General features: G+C 45.0%; 1 protein-coding gene across 3 annotated transcripts in view; it reads left to right on the forward strand.

The window, feature by feature from the left end:
* The window catches only part of LOC139584308 (contactin-1a-like), a 161,954-nt gene that overhangs the window by 57,734 nt on the left and 77,264 nt on the right, over positions 1-26,956 (forward strand). For 2 of the 3 annotated variants that reach the window (XM_071416001.1, XM_071416002.1), the window contains exons 2-3: positions 22,277-22,424; positions 24,607-24,645. In XM_071416001.1, the coding sequence (XP_071272102.1) occupies positions 22,370-22,424; positions 24,607-24,645 (94 nt within the window). In that variant the 5' untranslated portion in view covers positions 22,277-22,369. The remainder of the gene's footprint in view (positions 1-22,276; positions 22,425-24,606; positions 24,646-26,956) is intronic. The other variant, XM_071416003.1, reaches the window with a different exon arrangement.

A 26,956-nucleotide genomic window follows, 5' to 3' on the forward strand; every position in this document is an offset into this window, starting at 1 on the left:
GCCTGTACTGTAGTAATGGTAGTGAGGGAATAGCCTACAGCCTGTACTGTAGTAATGGTAGTGAGGGAATAGCCTACAGCCTGTACTGTAGTAATGGTAGTGAGGGAATAGCCTACAGCCTGTACTGTAGTAATGGTAGTGAGGGAATAGCCTACAGCCTGTACTGTAGTAATGGTCGTGAGGGAATAGCCTACAGCCTGTACTGTAGTAATGGTAGTGAGGGAATAGCCTACAGCCTGTACTGTAGTAATGGTAGTGAGGGAATAGACAGTATCTATAGTACGTCTATGTTGAAGAGACTATAGTAATGTGGACTCACAGTCACACCGTACCCATTATCCACTAGTCTATTTAGCTCATACTGACCTCAGCAAGTTCACTGGAAATATATGTTCACAGTATTATTTCTCTCGCGTCGGAGTGCATGCTGGGAGCGAGTCGGGAAGCACGAGCGATTGTGGGAGCGCCTGGAATTCTTTTCACTCTATTAGGTTTCGGTGTGTATACATATTTATATAAATGGAGTTGTTTTATGGTTGTATTGTCTCACTAAGTATGTATAGGGGTGGTAGGATCGTTGAGGTTGGTTATGTCGAGGGCGCAACCAGCGGGAGGGCCTGGTTGTATTAACCACTGGTGGAGGTGTGGAGTTTGAAAAACTTTGGGGTGAAGATTCCCGCTGCTACAGGTTGTTCTGTGGAAGAATGTAGTTTAGCAGTGGGCACTATCATTGGGTATGATAGCATAAAATCAGCCTCAATGATGAATAGTGCTGTGGTAATTTTCGTAGATTCCATTGAAAAGGGGAATACGATAGGTTGAGAGTTGTGTTGCGGGAGACACAGACATCGGTATTCCCTTTTATGAATCCGGCGAAGAAAGTTATACTTTCTAATTTGCCTCCATTGGTTAGAGATTAAGTGTTGGAGTGACAGTGATCTCGTCATGGACAACTTGTATCTACAATAAAGTAATTTTTGGATGCAAATCTGAACTCAGAAAACACATCTCTTTACAGAGTTAAGACTGAGACTGATCTCAGAAAACACATCTCTTTACAGAGTTAAGACAGGTTAGATAGGTTTTATTGCTTTGAGCATCTCAGGTCTGTAAATCCAGTGTGATAAAACCCCAGTGTTCTGATCATTGTTTAGTAACAGAGGTGGTGGACATTAACACTGTAAAACCCCAGTGTTCTGATCATTGTTTAGTAACAGAGGTGGTGGACATTAACACTGTAAAACCCCAGTGTTCTGATCATTGTTTAGTAACAGAGGTGGTGGACATTAACACTGTAAAACCCACAAATGCATACTGGCATTTTAATATAACTTTATTGAGTGATGCTCACTTCAGGAAATGTTTTAGTTTTTCTCTGGGAGAGGTGGAGGTCTGAAAAGGCTAGTTTTGTATCTCTTCAACAGTGGTGGGATATAGGGAAAATCCAGATTCAACAATTCTGTAATCAATAGACGATGAATATCACCAGAGATATCACCAGATCAATGGACGCCCTAGAGTCTGAGATATTGGAACGCCTGACGTTGGTTGAGACCACAGGAGATCAATGCCATACTCAGGCACTCAAGAGAAAAAAAGCCACATTGGCAGACCTGCTGGGTATCAGAGCACAGGGGGCGTTGGCAGACCTGCTGGGTATCAGAGCACAGGGAGCGTTGGCAGACCTGCTGGGTATCAGAGCACAGGGGGCTTTGGTGAGAAGTACATTTCAGGGAATATCTGAAATGAATGCCTCATCCAATTTTTTCTTTGGTTTAGAGAAACAGAATGGACAAAGAAGAATTACTAATCAGCTGTTGGACAGGAGCTCACTAGCCCAAGTGAAATTAGAAAGAGGGCAGAAGAGTTCTATGCTGGGCTCTACAAGTGGGAGTACAAAGAGGATATAACAGTGACACAGCAGTTCCTTGGTGGGCTTCTACAGGTGCCTGCAGAAGCTCAGGTTGAGCTAGAGCAACCATTGTCTTTGCAGGAGCTAAACCATGCATTAAAAGGCATGGAAAATGGAAAGGCACCGGGTATTGATGAGCTTCCCGTTGACTTAAGAATATTTGGGCTATGTTGGGAGAGAATTGGCTAGCAGTTGTTAACGATAGTTTGACCGGAGCGTTACTACCGATAAGCTGCAGAAGGGCTCTCCTCACTCTACTGACAAAAAATGGTGACCGTATGGAGGTGAAGAACTGGAGGCCGGTGGCCTTAATGTGCACTGATTATAAGATTCCTGTCCAAGGCTTTGTCCAACAGGCTGAGGGAGGTGATAGGGTAAATCATACACACGGACCAGTCCTGCTGTGTTCCCGGCAGGCAGATAGGGGATAACATTTCCCTGATTCTGGATTTTTTGGACATCTCTAGGGCTGTTGGGTTGGATGCTGGTCTAATTTCAATTGATCAGGAAAAGGCATTTGACCGAGTTGAACATCAATACCTCTGGGGCCACTTTGGAGGCTTTTGGTTTCAGCTCTGATTTTATTGACGGTGGCTTGAGTGCTCCTTTTAAAGTGTGTAGAGGAATTAGGCAGGGGTGTTCGTTGTATGGAATGGTGTATGTCATCGCTATAGAGCCACTACTAAAACGAATTAGAAGTCGCATTGAAGGGGTGAACCTTTCAGAAGAAATTGCTCCTATTCGTCTCTCAGTCTATGCTGATGATGTCGTGAAAAATCAAGCGGAGGTGGATAGTTTGAGTCTCATGGTTGATCGGTTTAAGGGAATATCCTCTGCAAAGGTAAATTGGGAAAAAAGTTGTGCTTTACAGATTGGGAAATGATCTGGAGGGATCATGGCTTTGCCAGGGGGGTTGGAATGGAGTGAGGGGGGTGGTTTCAAGTATCTTGGAGTGTACTTAGGGGATGAGGGGACAATGGAAGTAAATTGGAATGGGGTGGTTGAAATGGTGGAAGGGAGGATGAGGACCAGGATGTCTTGCTCCCGGACCAGGATGTCTTGCTCCCAGACAGGCTAAATCACTTTTTTGCTCGCTTTGAGGACAATACAGTGCCACTGACACGGCCCGCTACCTTAACCTGCGGGCTCTCCTCCACTGCAGCCGAGGTGAGTAAAACATTTAAACGTGTTAACCCTCGCAAGGCTGCAGGCCCAGACGGCATTCCCAGCCGCGTCCTCAGAGCATGCGCAGACCAGCTGGCTGGTGTGTTTAAGGACATATTCCATCAATCCTTATCCCAGTCTGCTGTTCCCACATGCTTCAAGAGGGCCACCATTGTTCCTGTTCCCAAGAAAGCTAAGGTAACTGAGCTAAACGACTACCGCCCCATAGCACTCACTTCCGTCATCATGAAGTGCTTTGAGAGACTAGTCAAGGACCATATCACCTCCACCCTACCTGACACCCTAGACCCACTCCAATTTGCTTACCGACCCAATAGGTCCACAGACGACGCAATCGCAACCACACTGCACACTGCCCTAACCCATCTGGACAAGAGGAATACCTATGTGAGAATGCTGTTCATCGACTACAGCTCAGCATTTAACACCATAGTACCCTCCAAACTCGTCATCAAGCTCGAGACCCTGGGTCTCGACCCCGCCCTGTGCAACTGGGTCCTGGATTTCCTGACGGGCCGCCCCCAGGTGGTGAGGGTAGGTAACAACATCTCCACCCCGCTGATCCTCAACACCGGGGCCCCACAAGGGTGCGTTCTGAGCCCTCTCCTGTACTCCCTGTTCACCCACGACTGCGTGGCCATGCACGCCTCCAACTTAATCATCAAGTTTGCGGACGACACTACAGTGATAGGCTTGATTACCAACAACGACGAGACGGCCTACAGGGAGGAGGTGAGGGCCCTCGGAGTGTGGTGTCAGGAAAATAACCTCACACTCAACGTCAACAAATTAAAGGAGATGATTGTGGACTTCAGGAAACAGCAGAGGAAGCACCCCCCTATCCACATCGACGGGACAGTAGTGGAGAAGGTGGAAAGTTTTAAGTTCCTCGGTGTACACATCACGGACAAACTGAATTGGTCCACCCACACAGACAGTGTTGTGAAGACCTCAGGAGACTGAAGAAATTCGGCTTGTCACCAAAAGCACTCACAAACTTCTACAGATGCACAATCGAGAGCATCCTGTCGGGCTGTATCACCGCCTGGTACGGCAACTGCTCCGCCCACAACCGTAAGGCTCTCCAGAGGGTAGTGAGGTCTGCACAACGCATCACCGGGGGCAAACTACCTGCCCTCCAGGACACCTACACCACCCGATGCCACAGGAAGGCCATAAAGATCATCAAGGACAACAACCACCCAAGCCACTGCCTGTTCACCCCGCTATCATCCAGAAGGCGAGGTCAGTACAGGTGCATCAAAGCAGGGACCGAGAGACTGAAAAACAGCTTCTATCTCAAGGCCATCAGACTGTTAAACAGCCACCACTAACATTTAGTGGCCGCTGCCAACATACTGACTCAACTCCAGCCACTTTAATAAAGGGAATTGATGGAAATTATGTAAAAATGTATCACTAGCCACTTTAAACAATGCCACTTAATATAATGTTTACATACCCTACATTACTCATCTCATATGTATATGTGTATACTGTACTCTATATCATCTACTGCATCTTGCCATCTTTATGTAATACATGTATCACTAGCCACTTTAAACTATGCCACTTTATGTTTACATACCCTACATTACCCATCTCATATGTATATACTGTACTCTATACCATCTACTGATCTTGCCTATGCCGTTCTGTACCATCACTCATTCATATATCTTTATGTACATATTCTTTATCCCTTTACACTTGTGTGTATAAGGTAGTAGTTGTGGAATTGTTAGGTTAGATTACTTGTTGGTTATTACTGCATTGTCGGAACTAGAAGCACAAGCATTTCGCTACACTCGCATTAACATCTGCTAACCATGTGTATGTGACATATACAATTTGATTTGATTTGAGATGGCGTTGGTTGTTATCTAGAATGTCATACAGGGGGCGTACTATTATTGTTAACAATGTGGTTGCCTCTGCACTGTGGCATCGGTTGTCATGTTTAGAGCCACTATCTGTCCTTCTGGCTAAGATACAGGCAATTATTGTAGATTGTATTTGGAATAAATATCACTGGGTTCCACAAAGTATTTTGTATTTTTCAAACGAGAAGGGGGACAAGGTCTTGTACATCTTGCTAGTAGGGCTGCTGCTGCTTTCCGGGTTCAGTTTATTCAAAGGTCTGGTATTACATCAGGTAGGGGGTTTAGAGTTAATTAAGGCTTTATTTTTGGTTGATAGTAGCCAGATTTCTAGGGATGGAGTACCTCCGTTTTACAGAGGCCTTCTTAGTGTTTGGAGTATAATGAAGGTGTCCAGACACACTAAGGCTGAATCAGTGCATTGGCTGTTGGAGGAACCTCTGGTGTTTGGGGAAAGACTGGATTGTACAGGTGAAGCTGTTCCACATTTCTCCAAGATGTTGGTGAAGGGCAAAATCATCACCCTGAGGAAGCTAATGGACATGGCTGGGCCTAAGGCATCACCCTCAGGAAGTTAATGGACATGGCTGGGCCCACATTAATGGATGGAGGACGGGTGGCTGAACATTTGGGGGTGAGGTCAGAAAGGATTGTCGGACAAGTGCTGGGAAGTTGCAGGAAGGCTCTGTCAACAGAAGAGTGGATTATGCTCAAGAGTTACAAGAAAAAGGCACACGATTTCCCAGACTAGGGATTACACCCAGTACCCCAGTCAGAAAGAAAGGCTTTAGTAGTGGATGTGAGAGGGTTGGAAGAGGTGGGTTTGGATGAGGTGAATGGGAAGGAGTTATATAGGGGGTGTGTCAAGGTTTTAAATAAAGATAAATAGAAAATATACTACTTGGAGGGTAAAACTGGGCCTTGATGACAAGGTAAAGCCAGCATGGAGAGCACTGTACAAGCCACCGGTACAAAAGGGTACTGGTGATATGCAAAGGAGGGTTTTGCATGGCATCATTGCAGTTAATGCTTTGTATCTGTTATTAATTCAGATGTTGGAGATGGATGTCATTTTTGTAACATAAGATAAACTGTTTTTGACTGTTTTATGGAGTGTGAGAGGATAAAGCCTCTTTTTGACTGTTTTATGGAGTGTGAGAGGATAAAGCCTCTTTTTGACTGTTTTATGGAGTGTGAGAGGATAAAGCCTCTTTTTGACTGTTTTATGGAGTGTGAGAGGATAAAGCCTCTTTTTGACTGTTTTATGGAGTGTGAGAGGATAAAGCCTCTTTTTGACTGTTTTATGGAGTGTGAGAGGATAAAGCCTCTTTTTGACTGTTTTATGGAGTGTGAGAGGATAAAGCCTGTTTTTGACTGTTTTATGGAGTGTGAGAGGATAAAGCCTCTTTTTGACTGTTTTATGGAGTGTGAGAGGATAAAGCCTCTTTTTGACTGTTTTATGGAGTGTGAGAGGATAAAGCCTCTTTTTGACTGTTTTATGGAGTGTGAGAGGATAAAGCCTCTTTTTGACTGTTTTATGGAGTGTGAGAGGATAAAGCCTCTTTTTGACTGTTTTATGGAGTGTGAGAGGATAAAGCCTCTTTTTGACTGTTTTATGGGATAAAGCCTCTTTTTGACTGTTTTATGGAGTGTGAGAGGATAAAGCCTATTTTTGAAATGTTCAAGTTTTTGTGATTTTCAATAACACTGTTTTTATTTTGTGGTTTCAATATAGTAAGCAACAGAAAAGAAAATGTCAACTGTTACATTTTATTTTTGGACAAGCTAGGATGTCAATTTTTCAATTTTTCTGAGTTCGAAAAACAAGATAGACAAGAGATATGGTAAGGATGTAAGATGTGTTTTTAAAGGATTAGTTAAAGCGAGAATAAAAGTGGATTTTGAGTTCTTCTCGGTTGTAAAAAATCTCCCATTGTTTGAGGAGAAGTGGATTTATGAAGGAGCGGTATGTTTTGTGGAGGAGGGGAAACTATTTTTTGTTGATGAAATTAGTTGAATGTAAATTATTTTTTATTTTATTGATTTGTTACTTTTATGTTTATTTAAGAATCACACATTTGTTGTGTAATTTCTGAAAAGGCAGTGTGCCAATATTTGTGTTAATACTTGAGTATAAAATAAAGGTTTTATAAAAACTCTCTCTCTCTTTTTTCTTCCCCTATTCCCTATCCAATCCCACTCCAGAGGTCTCGTGAGTGCGGAGTTCCCTAACAAGCATTGTGCACTTCCAGAAGATACTGTGTATCGTCACACCCTACTCATTATCTACTAAACTATTCTCTTGCAAATCTTTACAGCTCTTGCTCAGCATTTTTATCATAAATGGTGACTGGATTATATCCCCAATGGAGAGCAAAGGCTGTGTCTACTTAGCTTGGGATTCTGGGCTGCAACATCTTGTATTCTATTTCAATGAAGTATTTTTTCCTTTTAATGCTTTTGCTTTTGCTTTTGCTTCTGCTTTTCCTTTCCTCTTAAGTATCATGTCACTGAGACTTGTTAGAGCAACTCAGAATATGACCTTCAAATCAGGGCAACACTCTCCAGACAGATAACTGATATGGGATGAAGGGAATACTTTACCACTGTGTGTGAGTGTGTGAGTGAGTGAAAATATGGCACCACTGAATGTGTTTGACAGACTAAGTATCTCGAGGAGGTATTGAATTAGAACAACCCCAGGGAGTAAGGCTTAATGGCAGTGATTTAGTGAGACACCCATATTAATTACATCGTCTTTCACATCCTGTCCTCTCATGTTTAATGCTTGAAGGATGTTTACAAGTTGCTGAGTCTTGTTCTCTTGCGCATGTTTTTCATTCTCCAGGCCTTTATACTCTTGGACTTATAGTCAAATATCTTCAGTCAAAGATATTTGTGTCACAGCGAGCATGATGATGGTGATGGTGACGATGGTGATGGTGACGATGGTGATGATGATGATGATTATTTGACCCTGCTGGTCATCTATGAATATTTGAACTTCTTGGCCATGTTCTGTTATAATCTCCACCCTACACAGCCAGAAGAGGACTGGCCACCCCTCATAGCCTGGTTCCTCTCTAGATTTCTTCCTAGGTTCTGGCCTTTCTAGAGACTTTTTTCCTAGCCACTGTGCTTCTACACCTGCATTGCTTGCTGTTTGGGGTTTTAGGCTGGGTTTCTTTGTAGCACTTTGTGACATGGCAGGTTGTGGTTATGGATATTCATTGCACCAATGAATGTAAGCCCTCTGAAAGACAAAATACAATTAATCTCTATGGTTTGTGGCTCATTTTATCAAATGTTATTGGTCACATACATGTGATTAGCAGATGTTATTGCGGGTGTAGCGAAATGCTTGTGCTTCTAGCACTGATAGTGCAGTAGTATCTAACAATTTCACACAATACACTCAAATCTAAGTAAAGGAATGGAATTAAGAATATATAAATATTTGGACGAGCAATGTCAGAGCGGCATAGACTAAGATACAGTAGAATAGAATACAGTATATACATATGAGATGAGTAATGCAAAATATGAAATATTATTAAAGTGGCCAGTGACTTCAAGTCTATGTACAGTGGGGAGAACAAGTATTTGATACACTGACGATTTTGCAGGTTTTCCTACTTACAAAGCATGTAGAGGTCTGTAATTTTTATCATAGGTACACTTCAACTGTGAGAGAAGGAATCTAAAACAAAAATCCAGAAAATCACATTGTATGATTTTTAAGTAATTAATTGGCATTTTATTGCATGACATAAGTATTTGATACATCAGAAAAGCAGAACTTAATATTTGGTACAGAAACCTTAGTTTGCAATTACAGAGATCATACGTTTCCTGTAGTTCTTGACCAGGTTTGCACACACTGCAGCAGGGATTTTGGCCCACTCCTCCATACAGACCTTCTCCAGATTCTTCAGGTTTCGGGGCTGTCGCTGGGCAATACGGACTTTCGGCTCCCTCCAAAGATTTTCTATTGGGTTCAGGTCTGGAGACTGGCTAGGCCACTCCAGGACCTTGAGATGCTTCTTACGGAGCCACTCCTTAGTTGCCCTGGCTGTGTGTTTCGGGTCGTTGTCATGCAGGAAGACCCAGCCACGACCCATCTTCAATGCTCTTACTGAGGGAAGGAGGTTGTTGGTCAAGATCTCGCGATACATGGCCCCATCCATCCTCTCCTCAATACGGTGCAGTTGTCCTGTCCCCTTTGCAGAAAAGCATCCCCAAAGAATGATGTTTCCACCTACATGCTTCACGGTTGGGATGGTGTTCTTGGGGTTGTACTCATCCTTCTTCTTCCTCCAAACACGGCGAGTGGAGTTTAGACCAAAAAGCTCTATTTTTGTCTCATCAGACCACATGACCTTATCCCATTCCTCCTCTGGATCATCCAGATGGTCATTGGCAAACTTCAGACGGGCCTGGACATGCGCTGGCTTGAGCAGGGGGACCTTGCGTGCGCTGCAGGATTTTAATCCATGACGGCGTAGTGTGTTACTAATGGTTTTCTTTGAGACTGTGGTCCCAGCTCTCTTCAGGTCATTGACCAGGTCCTGCCGTGTAGTTCTGGGCTGATCCCTCACATTCCTCATGATCATTGATGCCCCACGAGGTGAGATCTTGCATGGAGCCCCAGACCGAGGGTGATTGACCGTCATCTTGAACTTCTTCCATTTTCTAATAATTGTGCCAACAGTTGTTGCCTTCTCACCAAGCTGCTTGCCTATTGTCCTGTAGCCCATCCCAGCCTTGTGCAGGTCTACAATTTTATCCCTGATGTCCTTACACAGCTCTCTGTTCTTGGCCATTGTGGAGAGGTTGGAGTCTGTTTGATTGAGTGTGTGGACAGGTGTCTTTTATACAGGTAACGAGTTCAAACAGGTGCAGTTAATACAGGTAATGAGTGGAGAACAGGAGGGCTTCTTAATAAAGAAAAACTAACAGGTCTGTGAGAGCCGGAATTCTTACTGGTTGGTAGGTGATCAAATACTTATGTCATGCAATAAAATGCAAATTAATTACTTAAAAATCATACAATGTGATTTTCTGGATTTTTGTTTTAGATTCCGTCTCTCACAGTTGAAGTGTACCTATGATAAAAATGACAGACCTCTACATGCTTTGTAAGTAGGAAAACCTGCAAAATCGGCAGTGTATCAAATACTTGTTCTCCCCACTGTATATAGGCAGCAGCCTCTAATGTGCTAGTGATGGCTGTTTAACAGTCTGATGGCCTTAAGATAGAAGCTGTTTTTCAGTCTCTCGGTGCCAGCTTTGATGCACCTGTACTGACCTCGCCTTCTGGATGATAGCGGGGTGAACAGGCAGTGGCTTACGTGGTTGTTGTTCTGTTTGGCCTTCCTGTGACATCGGGTGGTGTAGGTGTCCTGGAGGGCAGGTAGTTTGCCCCCGGTGATGCTTTTGGCAGACCGCACTACCCTCTGGAGAGCCCTGCGGTTGTGGGCAGTGCAGTTGCCGTACCAGGCAGTGATACAGCCCGACAGGATGCTCTCAGTTGTGCATCTGTAAATGTTTGTGAGGGTTTCAGGTGCCAAGCCAAATTTCTTCAGCTTCCTAAGGTTGAAGAGGCGCTGTTGCGCCTTCTTCACCAAACTGTCTGTGTGGGTAAACCATTTCAGTCTGTGATGTGTACGCCGAGGAACTTAAAACTTTCCACCTTCTTCACTGCTGTCCCGTCGATGTGGATAAGGGGGTACTCCCTCTGCTGTTTCCTGAAGTCCACGATCATCTCCTTTGTTTTGTTGACGTTGAGTGAGAGGCTGTTTTCCTGACACCACATTCATGTGATGAGTGAGTGCCCTCACCTCCTCCCTGTAGGCTGTCTCGTCGTTGTTGGTAATTAGGCCAACTACTGTTGTGTCGTCTGCAAACTTGATGATTGAGTTGGAGGTGTGCGTGTCCACGCAGTCATGGGTAAACAGTGAGTACAGGAGGGGGTTGAGCACACACCCTTCTGGGTTATGTTAAAGTGTTTTTTCTTTCTCTGTGGTTTCTGGGAATCTGTGGCCTAAGGGAATCTGTGGGCTAATGTTGGATTATTTTCCTTTAATCCAATAATGTGATGAATGGGGCTAGGTACTTGGAAGCCTTGACTTAGATTAATCTGTTTTGTTGTTTGTCTCATAGGGTTTGCTGGCTAATGTAGAATAAATGGTATTGATGCCTCTGTAGGATTCATTGCTCTGGTAATTTGCTTTGTTTTCCCAGCACACTGATGTTCCCTCTTGGAAAATGATTTTCTATTGCATTCTATGCTATTCTATTCTATACATGCATTAGACTACATTTTTGTAACTTTTCTTTGCTTAGTCTTTAACATACTCTTCCTGATCTTGGTCGGGGAGCAAGCCACTACAGTGTAGCTGTCTTGAAGGACCAATCATGCTGTTGATGTGACTTGTGTTGCAGAAGCCTACAGATACTAGTTAGTCAGTGAGTGGGGGTTGAGATGTGCATTGTGTATGTTATCCTATGGAGACGACTTAGCTGCTGTCTTCTCAGACCAGATGTGTCATATTGTAATAGGACGGTGTGATCTTCTTGCTTTCAGGGGTTCAGTCCTTCTTTGACCTTTGACCTGAAGCCCATTGATCATGACAGTCTTTCCATACCTCGACTCCATGGATAGATACACACGAGTGTCTGATTTGGCGTGTTTGGGTAGTAAACAGTACAGAGAGTAGTGTTTATGTGTGTGTGCGTGTGCGCGTGTGTGTGTGTGACTATTGGATTGAAAGGATATCCCAGTTATCAGTGATTACTCCTTTGGAAAAATGTACCTCACAGCCAGTTCCCGAATCATTTCTCCCCAGTCATTTACCCCCAGCCATTTACCTCCAGCCATTTACCCCCAGCCATTTCCCCCCAGCCATTTACCCCCAGCCATTTACCCCCAGCCATTTACCCCCAGCCATTTCCCCCCAGCCATTTACCCCCAGCCATTTACCCCCAGCCATTTCCCCCCAGCCATTTACCCCCAGCCATTTCCCCCCAGCCATTTACCCCCAGTTATTTACCCTCTGCCAATTACCCCCAGCCATTTACCCCCAGCCATTTACCCCCAGCCATTTACCCCCTGCCGTTTACCCCCTGCTGTTTGCCCCCAGCCATTTACCCCCTGCCGTTTACCCCCAGCCATTTACCCCCAGCCGTTTACCCCCAGCCATTTACCCCCTGCCGTTTACCCCCTGCTGTTTGCCCCCAGCCATTTACCCCCTGCCGTTTATCCCCAGCCATTTACCCCCTGCCGTTTACCCCCTGCTGTTTGCCCCCAGCCATTTACCCCCTGCCGTTTACCCCCAGCCATTTACCCCCTGCCGTTTACCCCCTGCTGTTTGCCCCCAGCCATTTACCCCCTGCCGTTTATCCCCAGCCATTTACCCCCTGCCGTTTACCCCCTGCTGTTTGCCCCCAGCCATTTACCCCCTGCCGTTTACCCCCAGCCATTTACCCCCTGCCGTTTACCCCCAGCCATTTACCCCCTGCCGTTTACCCCCTGCTGTTTGCCCCCAGCCATGTACCCCCTGCCGTTTATCCCCAGCCATTTACCCCCTGACCGACATTTCAACATTTCATAGTCATGGTTCTGAAGCTGTGTGTGCGAGGGGACAGTTAGAAACAATGGGAGCATTATGAAAAGAGAAAGGTCAAGTGAATAAAGAACTGTGTCTCCATGGTGATGTGACAGTTAGTACTCTATAATGGAGATGGACCGTGAATTGACCGTACCAGTGAAAAAGCTTCACAGGCCTACATAAAGAAAACATGTTATCACATGCCAGTAGCTCAGATTCCTGTTTACTGGAAATACTTTCATGGAATATAAACTATTGTAAATACACTAACATGATATTATACACTTCAAGTATGACTCCATGATAAAATAAAGGTTAAATAAAAAATAATTTAAAAATCATATTTTCACTGATAGATACAGTATGTGACATTCTCAATCTATTTGTAAATAGCATAGCTTAGTGTTGCCCTGAGACAAGACTGTAGTGGAGTCCACATAATACAAAGGAAAACACCTGCACACTGGCAGTCTTGATGCTTCCTAACAGAGGAGTCTGAATAGGCCTATGTGATTTATGCACAGCCTAGACCAGCCTGAAGCTTAAATGCATGGCATGAATTGAGTGAACGATTGCGCTGGCGTTATTGATTATTGGTCAGCTGGTGTGCGTAGCCTTCGTGACCCTAAAGGCATTATGTTGACTGGAAGAGCAGGATAAGCAGCTTACATTACATTCGTGTGATAAGTAGTGGAGACTAGAGAGAGTGAGCGACACAGAGAATGGAGCATGACTGGGCCAGTCTACGATAGGATTACATCCCAACACTATGCCTGCTGTGTGGGGCATTCTTTGCAGTAGTCTAGTCACTAGGACGTGTACCGGGCCGTACCATTAGCTAGACCTACACAGAGGACAAAGCAAAACAGTTATTGCCATGAACGTCCCAGTCAAATCAATAATCAATCCAGTTGATTGTCTTGGTGGGTTGAAATAATAGAGTTATTACTCTAGCATTATGGGTCTTTGTCTTCTCTATCCACTGACAGTTTTCTGCTTAATAGATTGGCTAGTAATTTTTTACAAGTGGTAAGTAGGATTGCAGGTAGCTAGAATTGATCTGCTAAGTCTCGGTCATCTTCATTAGGGCACAGCGTAGCAAAACGTTGGCAACAGAACTAGCTTTTACAGAGAACCAAACAGGCACGGCATCTATTTCCTCATCCAACAAATAGACCCTGTTGTCAGAGCAACAAGGGTTCTCAGCAGACCGTGTGGGCCAGGGTGAAGCTCTATCTGCAGGTACTGTGCTCTGTGCTGTTCTATCTCCCGTCTAATAGGGTTGGACGGGCTGTGTCTGTACCTCCTCTCCTCTTTTAATAGAATCCACCATTCAGTGGGTCCATTGGGAGATGCTCCCCTGTGCTACAGGATGGTGTATGTAAAGAGATGGAAGCAGTGGAAACTAGAAAATAAATATAAAGCCTCTATCGAGGATTCATTGGGGAGATGTAGTGTGAGGAGGCCACATTTTTATCGTCTGTTGGCCATTCTATATTCACAAGTCAATTATCTTTGATAAATAATTCATAGGGGAAGGCTATAATACGTAACACTGCTAGTGGATAGTTGAATAGCAGTGATTCAGCATTAAAACACTGTTGGCAGGTGCTGTACTGCAGTCTTGTAATACTCCAGTCCAGTCTCAAGGCTTTTTAATTGTCTGGGTCTCGCCATGGTCTATCTCGACATATTTTTACACATTTTCTACACTGCTAGTGGATAGTTGAATAGCAGTGACTCGGCATTAAAACACTGTTGGCAGGTGGTAAACACAGTGGGGAAAGAGAGACAGCCCTATCAGATCAAAATCAGACTACTGGTTAATGAGACCCCCAAGTCAGCTACGTTACACGCGTCATCATCAGTATGGTGTCAATGGCAAGGTGACTGGGAACATGGATGAGTACAAACAGACCATGACAAGGTGACTGGGAACATGGATGAGTTCAAACAGACCATGACAAGGTGACTGGGAACATGGATGAGTACAAACAGACCATGACAAGGTGACTGGGAACATGGATGAGTACAAACAGACCATGACAAGGTGACTGGGAACATGGATGAGTACAAACAGACCATGACAAGGTGACTGGGAAAATGGATGAGTACAAACAGACCATAACAAGGTGACTGGGAACATGGATGAGTACAAACAGACCATGACAAGGTGACTGGGAACATGGACGTGTACAAACAGACCATGGCAAGGTGACTGGGAACATGGATGAGTTCAAACAGACCATGACAAGGTGACTGGGAACATGGATGAGTACAAACAGACCATGGCAAGGTGACTGGGAACATGGATGAGTTCAAACAGACCATGACAAGGTGACTGGGAACATGGATGAGTACAAACAGACCATGACAAGGTGACTGGGAACATGGATGAGTTCAAACAGACCATGGCAAGGTGACTGGGAACATGGATGAGTACAAACAGACCATGACAAGGTGACTGGGAACATGGATGAGTTCAAACAGACCATGGCAAGGTGACTGGGAACATGGATGAGTACAAACAGACCATGACAAGGTGACTGGGAACATGGATGAGTTCAAACAGACCATGGCAAGGTGACTGGGAACATGGATGAGTACAAACAGACCATGACAAGGTGACTGGGAACATGGATGAGTTCAAACAGACCATGGCAAGGTGACTGGGAACATGGATGAGTTCAAACAGACCATGACAAGGTGACTGGGAACATGGATGAGTACAAACAGACCATGGCAAGGTGACTGGGAACATGGATGAGTTCAAACAGACCATGACAAGGTGACTGGGAACATGGATGAGTACAAACAGACCATGACAAGGTGACTGGGAACATGGATGAGTTCAAACAGACCATGACAAGGTGACTGGGAACATGGATGAGTTCAAACAGACCATGACAAGGTGACTGGGAACATGGATGAGTACAAACAGACCATGACAAGGTGACTGGGAACATGGATGAGTACAAACAGACCATGACAAGGTGACTGGGAACATGGATGAGTTCAAACAGACCATGGCAAGGTGACTGGGAACATGGATGAGTACAAACAGACCATGACAAGGTGACTGGGAACATGGATGAGTTCAAACAGACCATGACAAGGTGACTGGGAACATGGATGAGTACAAACAGACCATGACAAGGTGACTGGGAACATGGATGAGTACAAACAGACCATGGCAAGGTGACTGGGAACATGGATGAGTTCAAACAGACCATGACAAGGTGACTGGGAACATGGATGAGTACAAACAGACCATGGCAAGGTGACTGGGAACATGGATGAGTACAAACAGACCATGACAAGGTGACTGGGAACATGGATGAGTTCAAACAGACCATGGCAAGGTGACTGGGAACATGGATGAGTACAAACAGACCATGACAAGGTGACTGGGAACATGGATGAGTTCAAACAGACCATGGCAAGGTGACTGGGAACATGGACGTGAACAAACAGACCATGGCAAGGTGACTGGGAACATGGATGAGTACAAACAGACCATGACAAGGTGACTGGGAACATGGATGAGTTCAAACAGACCATGACAAGGTGACTGGGAACATGGATGAGTACAAACAGACCATGACAAGGTGACTGGGAACATGGATGAGTTCAAACAGACAATGGCAAGGTGACTGGGAACATGGATGAGTACAAACAGACCATGACAAGGTGACTGGGAACATGGATGAGTACAAACAGACCATGGCAAGGTGACTGGGAACATGGATGAGTTCAAACAGACCATGACATGGTGACTGGGAACATGGACGTGAACAAACAGACCAGCTACGACCTGCGTAATGCAAAGAGGCAAAACAACAGTACAGGGAAAAGGTGGAGTCGCAATTCAACGGCCCAGACATGAGACGTATGTGGCAGGGACTCCAGACAATCACAGAGATCATAAAGGGAAAGCCAGCCATGTAACGGACATCGACGCCTCGCTCCCGGACACCGACGCCTCGTAACCGGACAAGCTTAACATTTTTTTTGCCTGCTTCGAGGAAAACAATGCTGGCCTTCTAGGCAGAGTTGCAAAGAAAAAGCCATATCTCAGACTGGCCAATAAAAATAAAAGATTAAGATGGGCAAAAGAACACAGACACTGGACAGAGGAACTCTGCCTAGAAGGCCAGCATCCCGGAGTCGCCTCTTCACTGTTGACGTTGAGACTGGTGTTTTGCGGGTACTATTTAATGGAGCTGCCAGTTGAGGACTTGTGAGGCGTGTGTTTCTCAAACTAGACACTCAAATATACTTGTCCTCTTGCTCAATTGTGCACCTGGTCACTAGTCCCTGGTCAATAGTCCCTGGTCACTAGTCCCTGGTCACTGGTCACTGGTTCCTGGTCACTAGTCCCTGGTCACTAGTCCCTGGTCACTAGTCCCTGGTCACTGGTCACTGGTTCCTGGTCACTAGTCCCTGGTCACTAGTCCCTGGTCACTAGTCCCTGGTTCCTGGTCACTAGTCCCTGGTTCCTAGTCCCTGGTCCCTGGTCACTAGTCCCTGGTTCCTGATCCCTGGTCACTAGTCCCTGGTCCCTGGTCCCTGGTCCCTGGTCACTAGTCACTGGTCCCTTATCCCTGGTCACTGGTCACTAGTCCCTGGTCAATAGTCCCTGGGAACTAGTCCCTGGTCACTGGTTCCTGGTCACTAGTCCCTGGTCACTAGTCCCTGGTCACCAGTCACTGGTCACTGGTCCCTGGTCACCAGTCACTAGTCACTGGTCCCTGGTCCCTGGTCACTAGTCCCTGGTCACTAGTCCCTGGTCCCTGGTTCCTGGTCCCTGGTTACTAGTCCCTGGTTCCTGGTTCCTGGTCACTGGTCACTGGTCACTGGTCACTGGTCACTGGTCACTGGTCCCTGGTCACTAGTCCCTGGTCACTAGTCCCTGGTCACTAGTCCCTGGTCCCTGGTCCCTGGTCACTAGTCCCTGGTCCCTGGTCCCTGGTTCCTGGTTCCTGGTCCCTGGCTGGTGATTTAGCGTGAGGGAAGTGAGCTTCCCTCATCAGGTGCATTCAGACTGGTGCAATAGAGGAACCAGGAGCCCGAGGTGACCAGACCATATTAATACTGATTATTAGATTCACTACCCTGTCTGCTGTTATTCTGCTGTTCCTCTGCTGTCTCTTTGATTGTACAGTACATTCCCCAGGACACCTTTAATAGAAAGAGAAAGGTAGAAGCCAGCCCTTAGATGTCTGTTTAGATGGTGAAATGTTTTTGAGGCTGTAATAGGTACAGGATACTGTATATGTGAAATATGTATTTGATCGATTATACTGTATTCTACAAGATGCACTACATATCCTCTCCTACAGATGTGCTATCTTAATTTGACCAGTTTCTCACAGCAGGAGATTTATCCTGCAGCAACAAGAAATGTGAATGATTATGTTGATTATAACTAAGGGATATTTTTAGTTAGGATAAATCAAGTCTGAAATTTGAAAGCCTTTTTAAACCACAATAATTATCATTTCCTGCTGCGTAGGAAAATTCTCGGTGAAAACAGAGTGATCAAATTAAGATATCATATCTGTATGTGCACTTCTTCAATACGTTCATGATTCATACCTTAATAATGTTGTAAAAAGCAGGATCCCAGCTGTTTGCAGTGTATGAGAGTCTCTGGGTTGTTGTACTGTTGAGAGCCTATTACTGTATCATCATGTTTTGTAGTGGACCAGGAATTAATGACCTGGGGCTGTAGGATCAGTTTACTCTTTCAGATCATAATACATCAGATGACATGGACATGGGGACCTGATCCTAGATCAGCACTGCTACTCTGATATGCTTTATGAATACAGGCCCGGGTCCCCAACCTATGGTGTTCCGGTCTTAAATTAGTGTTTGCATAGGTTTTATTCACAGTCACAAAAGGTCCCTGCAAACACACAACTGCTCCCTTTGAAATGTGTTGCTAGGATACGAGGGCAGTGAAGATGAAATCCCCTCTTTGTTTCATTTCTCCAGCTGTAAAGCTCAGAAATTATGTCATCATCTCAATGGAGAGGGTGTGTGTGTGTGTGTGTGTGTGTGTGTGTGTGTGTGTGTGTGTGTGTGTGTGTGTGTGTGTGTGTGTGTGTGTGTGTGTGTGTGTGTGTGTGCAGAAAAAATTACATTTGATTTGAAAAAATCTAAACTCAGCAAAATAAGAAATGTCCTCTCACTGTCAACTGTGTTTATTTTCAGCAAACTTAACATGTGTCAATATTTGTATGAACATAACAAGATTCAACAACGGGGACATAAACTGAACAAGTTCCACAGACATGTGACTAACAGAAATGGAATAATGTGTCCCTGAACAAAGGGGGGGTCAAAATCAAAAGTAACAGTCAGTATCTGGTGTGGCCACCAGCTGCATTATGTACTGCAGTTCATCTCCTCCTCATGGACTGCACCAGATTTACCAGTTCTTGCTGTGAGATGTTACCCCACTCTTCCACCAAGGCACCTGCAAGTTCCCGGACATTTCTGGGGGGAATGGCCCTAACCCTCACCCTCCGATCCAACAGGTCCCAGACATGCTCAATGGGATTGAGATCCGGGGTCTTCGCTGGCCATGGCAGAACACTGACATTCCTGTCTTGCAGGAAATCACACACAGAACGAGCAGTATGGCTGGTGGCATTGTCATGCTGGAGGATCATGTCAGGATGAGTCTGCAGGAAGGGTACCACATGAGGGAGGAGGATGTCTTCCCTATAACGTACAGCGTTGAGATTGCCTGCAATGACAACAAGCTCAGTCCGATGATGCTGTGACACACCGCCCCAGTCCATGACGGACCCTCCACCTCCAAATCGATCCCGCTCCGGAGTACAGGCCTCAGTGTAACGCTCATTTCTTAGACGATAAATGCAAATCTGACCATCACCCCTGGTGAGACAAAACCGCGACTCGTCAATGAAGAGCACTTTTTGCCAGTCCTGTCTGGTCCAGCGACAGTGGGTTTGTTCCCATAGGCGACGTTGTTGCCGGTGATGTCTGGTGAGGACCTGCCTTTACAACAGGCCTACAGGCCCTCAGTCCAGCCTCTCTCAGCCTATTGCGGACAGTCTGAGCACTGATGGAGGGATTGTGCGTTCCTGGTGTAACTGGGGCAGTTGTTGTTGCCATCCTGTACCTGTCCCGCAGGTGTGATGTTCGGATGTACCGATCCTATGCAGGTGTTGTTATACATGGTCTGCCACTGCGTGGATGATCGGCTGTCCGTCCTGTCTCCCAGTAGCGCTGTCTTAGGCGTCTCACAGTACGGACATTGCAATTTATTGCCCTGGCAACATCTGCAGTCCTCATGACTCCTTGCAGCATGCCTAAGGCACGTTCACGCAGATGAGCAGGGACCCTGGGCATCTTTCTTTTCGTGTTTTTCAGAGTCAGTAGAAAGGCCTCTTTTTAGTGTCCTAAGTTTTCATAACTGTGACCTTAATTGCCTACCGTCTGTAAGCTGTTAGAGTCTCTGAACGACCGTTCCACAGGTGCATGTTCATGAATTGTTTATGGTTCATTGAACAAGCATGGGAAATGGTGTTTAAACCCTTTACAATGAAGATCTGTGAAGTTCTCTCCCCCTCTAACATTTTTGACCACGGCCATTGACAATGCCCCCCCCCCACCCCACGCTATCTCCTTGCCACCGCTGCTGATAAAAATCCTAGGGGTAACACTTGTCTCCTCTGCATCTGTGTGATTCATAGCCTCTCATATCAGACCCGTTAATCTCATTTAGTCCTGGTCAGGGTTAGATGAGGCATAGAGGGAGTGTTTGATGACCTTAGCATGTTACCTCTCCATTCCTCCAACTGACGTCAGCAGGTTGACGGTGATTGTCATGAGTTTTGTCCTGAAGGTAGAACTGAGCAATTTCCCTTTAGATAGGCCAACTGCAAAGTCAAAATGGCCTATATTGTCAAATTTCATGAAAACAAAAATGTGTTTTTTGGTCTTAATTTAAGGTTAGGGTTAGGCTTTAGGGTTAGCACTGTGGTTAATGTTAGGGTTGGGTTTAAAATCTGATTTTATGACTGAGCATATTAAATATTCTATTGTCATATCCCCACAATGTTCCCACAACCTACAGAAATGTTCTGGAAACCTTTTAGAGAACATACAACGTGTTCTGGGAACGTTCTTGTAACATCAGGTGCATTTTTTTTTGCACTGAAAAGAAACATTGTAAAATCATCCACACAGCTGGACAGTTTTTGTGTTTTGGGAACATATCTTTTGTGACGTCCCCGCAATGTTCTCACCAGACTGTTCCCACAACCTAATGAAACATTCTGGGAACTTGTTCTTGTTACATCAGGCAAATGTTTTATGCAAACATTCTGTTTTCAACCGTTTTTGTGTTATGAGAACATTTGCAGCGACCTTACAAATGTTCTGGGTTCTTTCCCAGAACCAATTTTGGTTTACTGGGTAGTGGTGAACATCATTACCTGGAGCCTATCTGTCGGTATGGCAGACGTCTCCAGGGATACGCAGCATCAGGAAGATGTCGTTCCGCTGTTCTATTCCTCTGTTCCGCTGCCTCCGAGGACCACCATTCTAGAGTGTTGCTGAAACAGCTGTTGCTTGTCGTATTGTGTTTCCTTGACGATGGGTTGATACGAGTGCAGTGAAGATGAAATCTCCTCCAGTTCATCTCTGTTGTTGGTCTGGGGGGCAGTGTCTTGAGTGCCCACTCAGCTAAAACAGTGCTCTGGGAGGGTTGCTGTTTGTGACAACAGTCGCCCTTTCAATCATGATGTTGTCAACCTGTTGGTGGAGCTGCCACCCTGCTGTGGTGCGTAGGAGGCTGACATGGTCATTACTGTTGTTCAGGACCAATGACGTGAATAATGGAAACGGTACTAGTACTGTACTGTGCCAGTGTTTTATTATATGGGCATGGGCAATGCTAGAGTATGGAACGTAGTCAATGAATTCACTCATATCATCCCTAAATTGGAGGCTACATATACCTCATGTGTTCTTACCTAACTTTGTCTTCTTCGTCCCCATTGGGCTCTCTTCTTCTTTCTCTCCTTGGCCTTCCAGTGTGAAATGGTAGCACCTAGCAGGTCTATTGAGCCAGCCAAGTGACATCTAGTGTTTTGTTCTCATACCCTGTTGAACTGGTTATTGTGTCTACTGAAATAGCTATTTCGACCTGATGCCAACAAGGCCAAGCGTATTCAGCTTGATGCACTGGAATATTCCTTTAAGCTTATTCTTCATGTCCATGCTCAGTAGTTTGGTTTTGACGGACCAATGAGAATGTCATCACTCTGTCTGGTGGATTAAACTGCTAAATTAGCGAAATGTCACTGCTTTAAGTTTGAACTACTCGGTCACTACTCGATCATAGCACTACTAAAAAGGGGTCAATATGTACTGTTCATTATGTTTAGACTTTAGAAGTGTATTATGAGGATGGCTGCCCAATGTTTTTTAATACCTTCTTGACCTTACTTACGGCAATTAAAATCGCGTAACTTTGTTAAGTTGATGACCTCTCTTTGAAGACTAATTATACGACATCACAGAACGCTCCCAGTAGTGGAAACACATATGTAATGTTACGTCACATTATAGTGGTATTATGTGTTGTACCATGACTCAGATATTTACAGTATGCCTCTCCACTCTCTGTCTCTCTGTCTGCCTTGCAGGAAAAGCATCCTGTCCTGCTAATGTCATCAGCTTGGTTGTAATCATCAGCTTGGTTCTAATCACCACCTCCAGGGGGTTCTACACAGACCAACATGCTGCACTTCACTGTGCTCCTCTGCCTCCTGTCCCTGACTCTCACTTCCTCTGGTGAGTATCATATGGTAATCCCACTCAGGGCTTTTCCCACTACTGGACTGTACCCGAGCAGAGCCAAACCAAGCTGTACTGTGCGGGCCTGGTTATGCCTACACCGTGGTTGCTGGAACTTTACTGAAAATAAAATAACATGTCAGGGTTAGCACAGTTTGGTTCAGGCACGATGATGTGAAAAAGGCTACTACAGGTGTAGTATCTTAATTTGACCAATTCTTACAGTTGGAAAAAAAACCTGACTGAAAAGATAGAAAAGTGGACTGAAAATTACCTGTCTGAAACCACCTCCTTCAAAGTTTAGATTTCAATTCAGCTGAAGCAAAGAATGTGGTGTTTGGACTCTGGCTTTCTCTCTACTTCACAGCACATATCCTTTAAACAGAGTTGGGGATGGTGGAGATTACATCTGTTCATAGGAGGTGTGTGAGTCATCCTCCCACTTCACCCAAAGGCAATGGCAACAGGGCGTGTGTGTGTGTGTGTGTGTGTGTGTGTGTGTGTGTGTGTGTGTGTGTGTGTGTGTGTGTGTGTGTGTGTGTGTGTGTGTGTGTGTGTGTGCGCGTGTGTGTGTGTGTGTGTGTGTGTGTGTGTGTGTGTGTGTGTGTGTGTGTGTGTGTGTGTGTGTGTGTGTGTGTGTGTGTGTGTGTGGGCATCCTGCCTCTTCCAAAGCACAGCAACAGAAGGCCAACAACGAGAAAGTTGTGACATCCAACTCGAGCCTGACGAAGACCTTCGGCTAGAAACGTTACGCAATAAAACTGCAGGGTTGATCAACAGTGTGCAGTTTTCTATATTTTGTTCATCACATCAAAGCTAAGACGACCGTGTTGAGGCTGACAGAGACGCCTCTCATCTCGTTGTGTCATCGTTCGAATGGCCCTAGTCTGTAGCCTTCAGTACAAGGCTGCTGTCAATGTCCCATCCCTATGACAACAGGAGCAGACATGTAGGAAGCAGCGTCATCAAAAGAACTCAACACTCACTGAAGCGAATGTTTAGAAATGGCACCTTTAATTAACCCCTTGGTGTAACTTGATGGATTGATGAATTGACGCACGCAGAAAGAGAAAGAGAGAAAGAGAGAGAAATAGAGATAAAGAGAGACAGTAGTTGAACACACTGCAGTATTAACCTTGCTGCTAGATGAATGAGGGATTGTGATCGTTGAATATGGTGAATCGAGGGGAAACTCCAGCACACTGATACTCCTGATGCTTCCAACAATGTAATGGATCTTCTAAATGAATATGTTGACACAGCTCTTCTCCTCCTGTCGCTCCTCCCTCTCTAAATGAATATGTTGACACGGCTCTTCTCCTCCCGTTGCTCCTCCCTCTCTAAATGAATATGTTGACACGGCTCTTCTCCTCCTGTCGCTCCTCCCTCTAAATGAATATGTTGACACAGCTCTTCTCCTCCTGTCGCTCCTCCCTCTCTAAATTAATATGTTGACACGGCTCTTCTCCTGTCGCTCCTCCCTCTCTCAATGAATATGTTGACACGGCTCTTCTCCTCCTGTCGCTCCTCCCTCTCTAAATGAATATGTTGACACGGCTCTTCTCCTGTCGCTCCTCCCTCTAAATTAATATGTTGACACGGCTCTTCTCCTCCTGTCGCTCTTCCCTCTCTAAATGAATATGTTGACAGGGCTCTTCTCCTCCTGTCGCTCCTCCCTCTCTAAATGAATATGTTGACACGGCTCTTCTCCTCCTGTCGCTCCTCCCTCTCTAAATGAATATGTTGACAGGGCTCTTCTCCTCCTGTCGCTCCTCCCTCTCTAAATGAATATGTTGACACGGCTCTTCTCCTCCTGTCGCTCCTCCCTCTAAATGAATATGTTGACACAGCTCTTCTTCTCCTGTCGCTCCTCCCTCTAAATGAATATGTTGACACGGCTCTTCTCCTCCTGTCGCTCCTCCCTCTAAATGAATATGTTGACACAGCTCTTCTTCTCCTGTCGCTCCTCCCTCTCTAAATGAATATGTTGACACAGCTCTTCTTCTCCTGTCGCTCCTCCCTCTAAATGAATATGTTGACACAGCTCTTCTCCTTCCGTCGCACCTCCCTCTCTAAATGAATATGTTGACAGGGCTCTTCTCCTCCCGTCGCTCCTCCCTCTCTAAATTAATTTATTGACACGGCTCTTCTTCTTCTCTCGCTCCTCCTTCTCCTCCAGATGCATCAGTGTTCGGAGGGGAACCTGGCTTCTACTCAGGTAACGCAATGGATCATCTCAATTGAGTGTGTGTGTGTGTGTGTGTGTGTGTGTGTGTGTGTGTGTGTGTGTGTGTGTGTGTGTGTGTGTGTGTGTGTGTGTGTGTGTGTGTGTGTGTGTGTGTGTGTGTGTGTGTGTGTGAGAGATCAGTTTGGACTAATGAGGACATGTTGCAATGTCACCAAAACCAGAATCCTGTAACATACACAGCAATACGTAGATTGACTGTTCAAATGGGGTTCAGTGTATACTTCAGAAGAGAAGTGTATTTCCCCACCAGCTGGTTGGGAACAGCATGCGTGCCATGAACATTAGACTCCAGCCCACAAGATGTTTTGTGAATCTGAGTTATGAGTGAATGGACGAGTATTTAAGTCAGTATTTCATGTGAAAGACAAAACTGGAAGCGGAAGAGTAATTTAACACCACAGATGTTTTAGGTGGCAGACTGTTGCTCCTCACCATCCTGACTGCTTATCATACCACATCAGTTCATGACTGTTATGGCATCAATTCAAGGAGCCTTCTGAGGTACACTGGGTCAGAACAAAACAGAGCCCTTCCTTTGCCTGACAGCTGCATCCGGGTCCTGTTTAGTTAGGCACACGTAGTGAAACGTTTTGAAACAGAAAAGCAAAATCTGTGTTCTTATTGGTCAAGTTCAGCTAGTAGAATATTCTGTCAAAGAGCATTTTGTTAGACACTTAGCCCAAAAAGACTAGGAAGTCAAGACCAGGAAGTCCAAGATCAGAGACGTTCCATTGGATTGATCTTTGCGGAATGGTATTTTGTAGTTGTAGTGGACTTGTAATTTAGTTGTCCTGGAATTGACATTACCCTCTGTTTTGGGATGTTTTTAGACAGCATTGGAAGACACACCATAGCCTGTGTGTCCCTCACTCCAGACCTTGTTAATAGATAGTTACTAGATTAGAACATAGCTGGGGACAGTTGTATTTTTAGAGAGATCTTGTGTTTGTTTTAGGAAACTTCGATCATTGCCAGTGTGGCCGAACGGCATCCATATCAGGAAGTCGTCAGTTTTCAGGCAAAGATTTTTTCAGTTTGCCTGAAATCTGGTGACTTCCTAATATGGACGCGGTCACATCTGCAGCCAATGAGATGTGAAAGTGTAGCTGGCAGATGTGAAGACAGGGAATGAACAAACAGTTGTAAGAGCTAACTAGGTTGTAAACATGGTATAGACTTCCTACTGCGTCTATCTTCACTGACCTGGAAATATTCTTGTCCCTGCTTCATTTTGATATTCATTTTTTGTGAGTCTCTGCTCTGACAAACAATGATAAAACTGATGTAGTACAAAATCAATCAGCCCCTCCAGAATACTGCAATGCTTTTTGTGATACTCTGCACTTATAATACAAATCTCTCTCAAATAATGTAGTCCACAAACAATGTAGTGTGTACGGCACAGTAATTCACTGGGGCCAAGCTTCCTGCCATACAGGACATCCAGGACCTATATACTAGGCGGTGTCAGAGGAAGGCCCAAAAAATTGTCAAAGACTCCAGTCACCCAAGTAAGTCATAGACTGTTCTCTCTGCTACCGCACGTCAAGCGGTACCGGAGCGCCAAGTCTAGGTCCAAGAGGCTTCTAAACAGCTTCTACCCCCAAGCCATAAGACTGCTGAACAATTAATAAAATGGTCACCCGGACTATTTACATTGACACCCCCCTTTTGTTTTTACACTGCTGCTACTCGCTGTTTATTATCTATGCATAGTCACTTTACCCCCACCTACATGTACAAAATACCTTGACTAACCTGTACCCCCGCACATTGACTAGGTACCGGTACCCCCTGTATATAGCCTCATTATTGTTTTTTTATTGTTATTTTAGTTAATATTTTATCGACTCTATTTCTTGAACTGCATTGTTGGTTAAGGGCTTGTAATAAACATTTCACGGTGTTCGGCGCATGTGACAAATAACATTTGATTTGAAAGTATATCAAGACCATTGGGCCCCAGTCAGTCGTTTTCAGTGCTGCATGGCTTTGCATGGTCCCTGAGGGTGGTGGTTACAGACTGGCACTGACTGGGACCTGGTCAACAGAAGTGCACTACGTAGTGGATATGGCACTATTTAGGACTGAATGTTCTCTCATCTTCGTTGACTGGAAAGGACAAAGTTGTATTGCAACGTCGTCATGCTAACGTTTAACCGTAGCGGTTTCTGTAGCCGCTGGTAATCCATGTGCATCTACAACAATACATGTTGATCTGCTTAAAATACATTACGATGATGATGTGGACTTTATTTTAGGGTCAGGGTTCAGAAAATAT

This window comes from Salvelinus alpinus, chromosome 9 (genome assembly GCF_045679555.1).
Source record: "Salvelinus alpinus chromosome 9, SLU_Salpinus.1, whole genome shotgun sequence".
In the NCBI taxonomy this organism is placed as follows: Eukaryota; Metazoa; Chordata; class Actinopteri; order Salmoniformes; family Salmonidae; genus Salvelinus; species Salvelinus alpinus.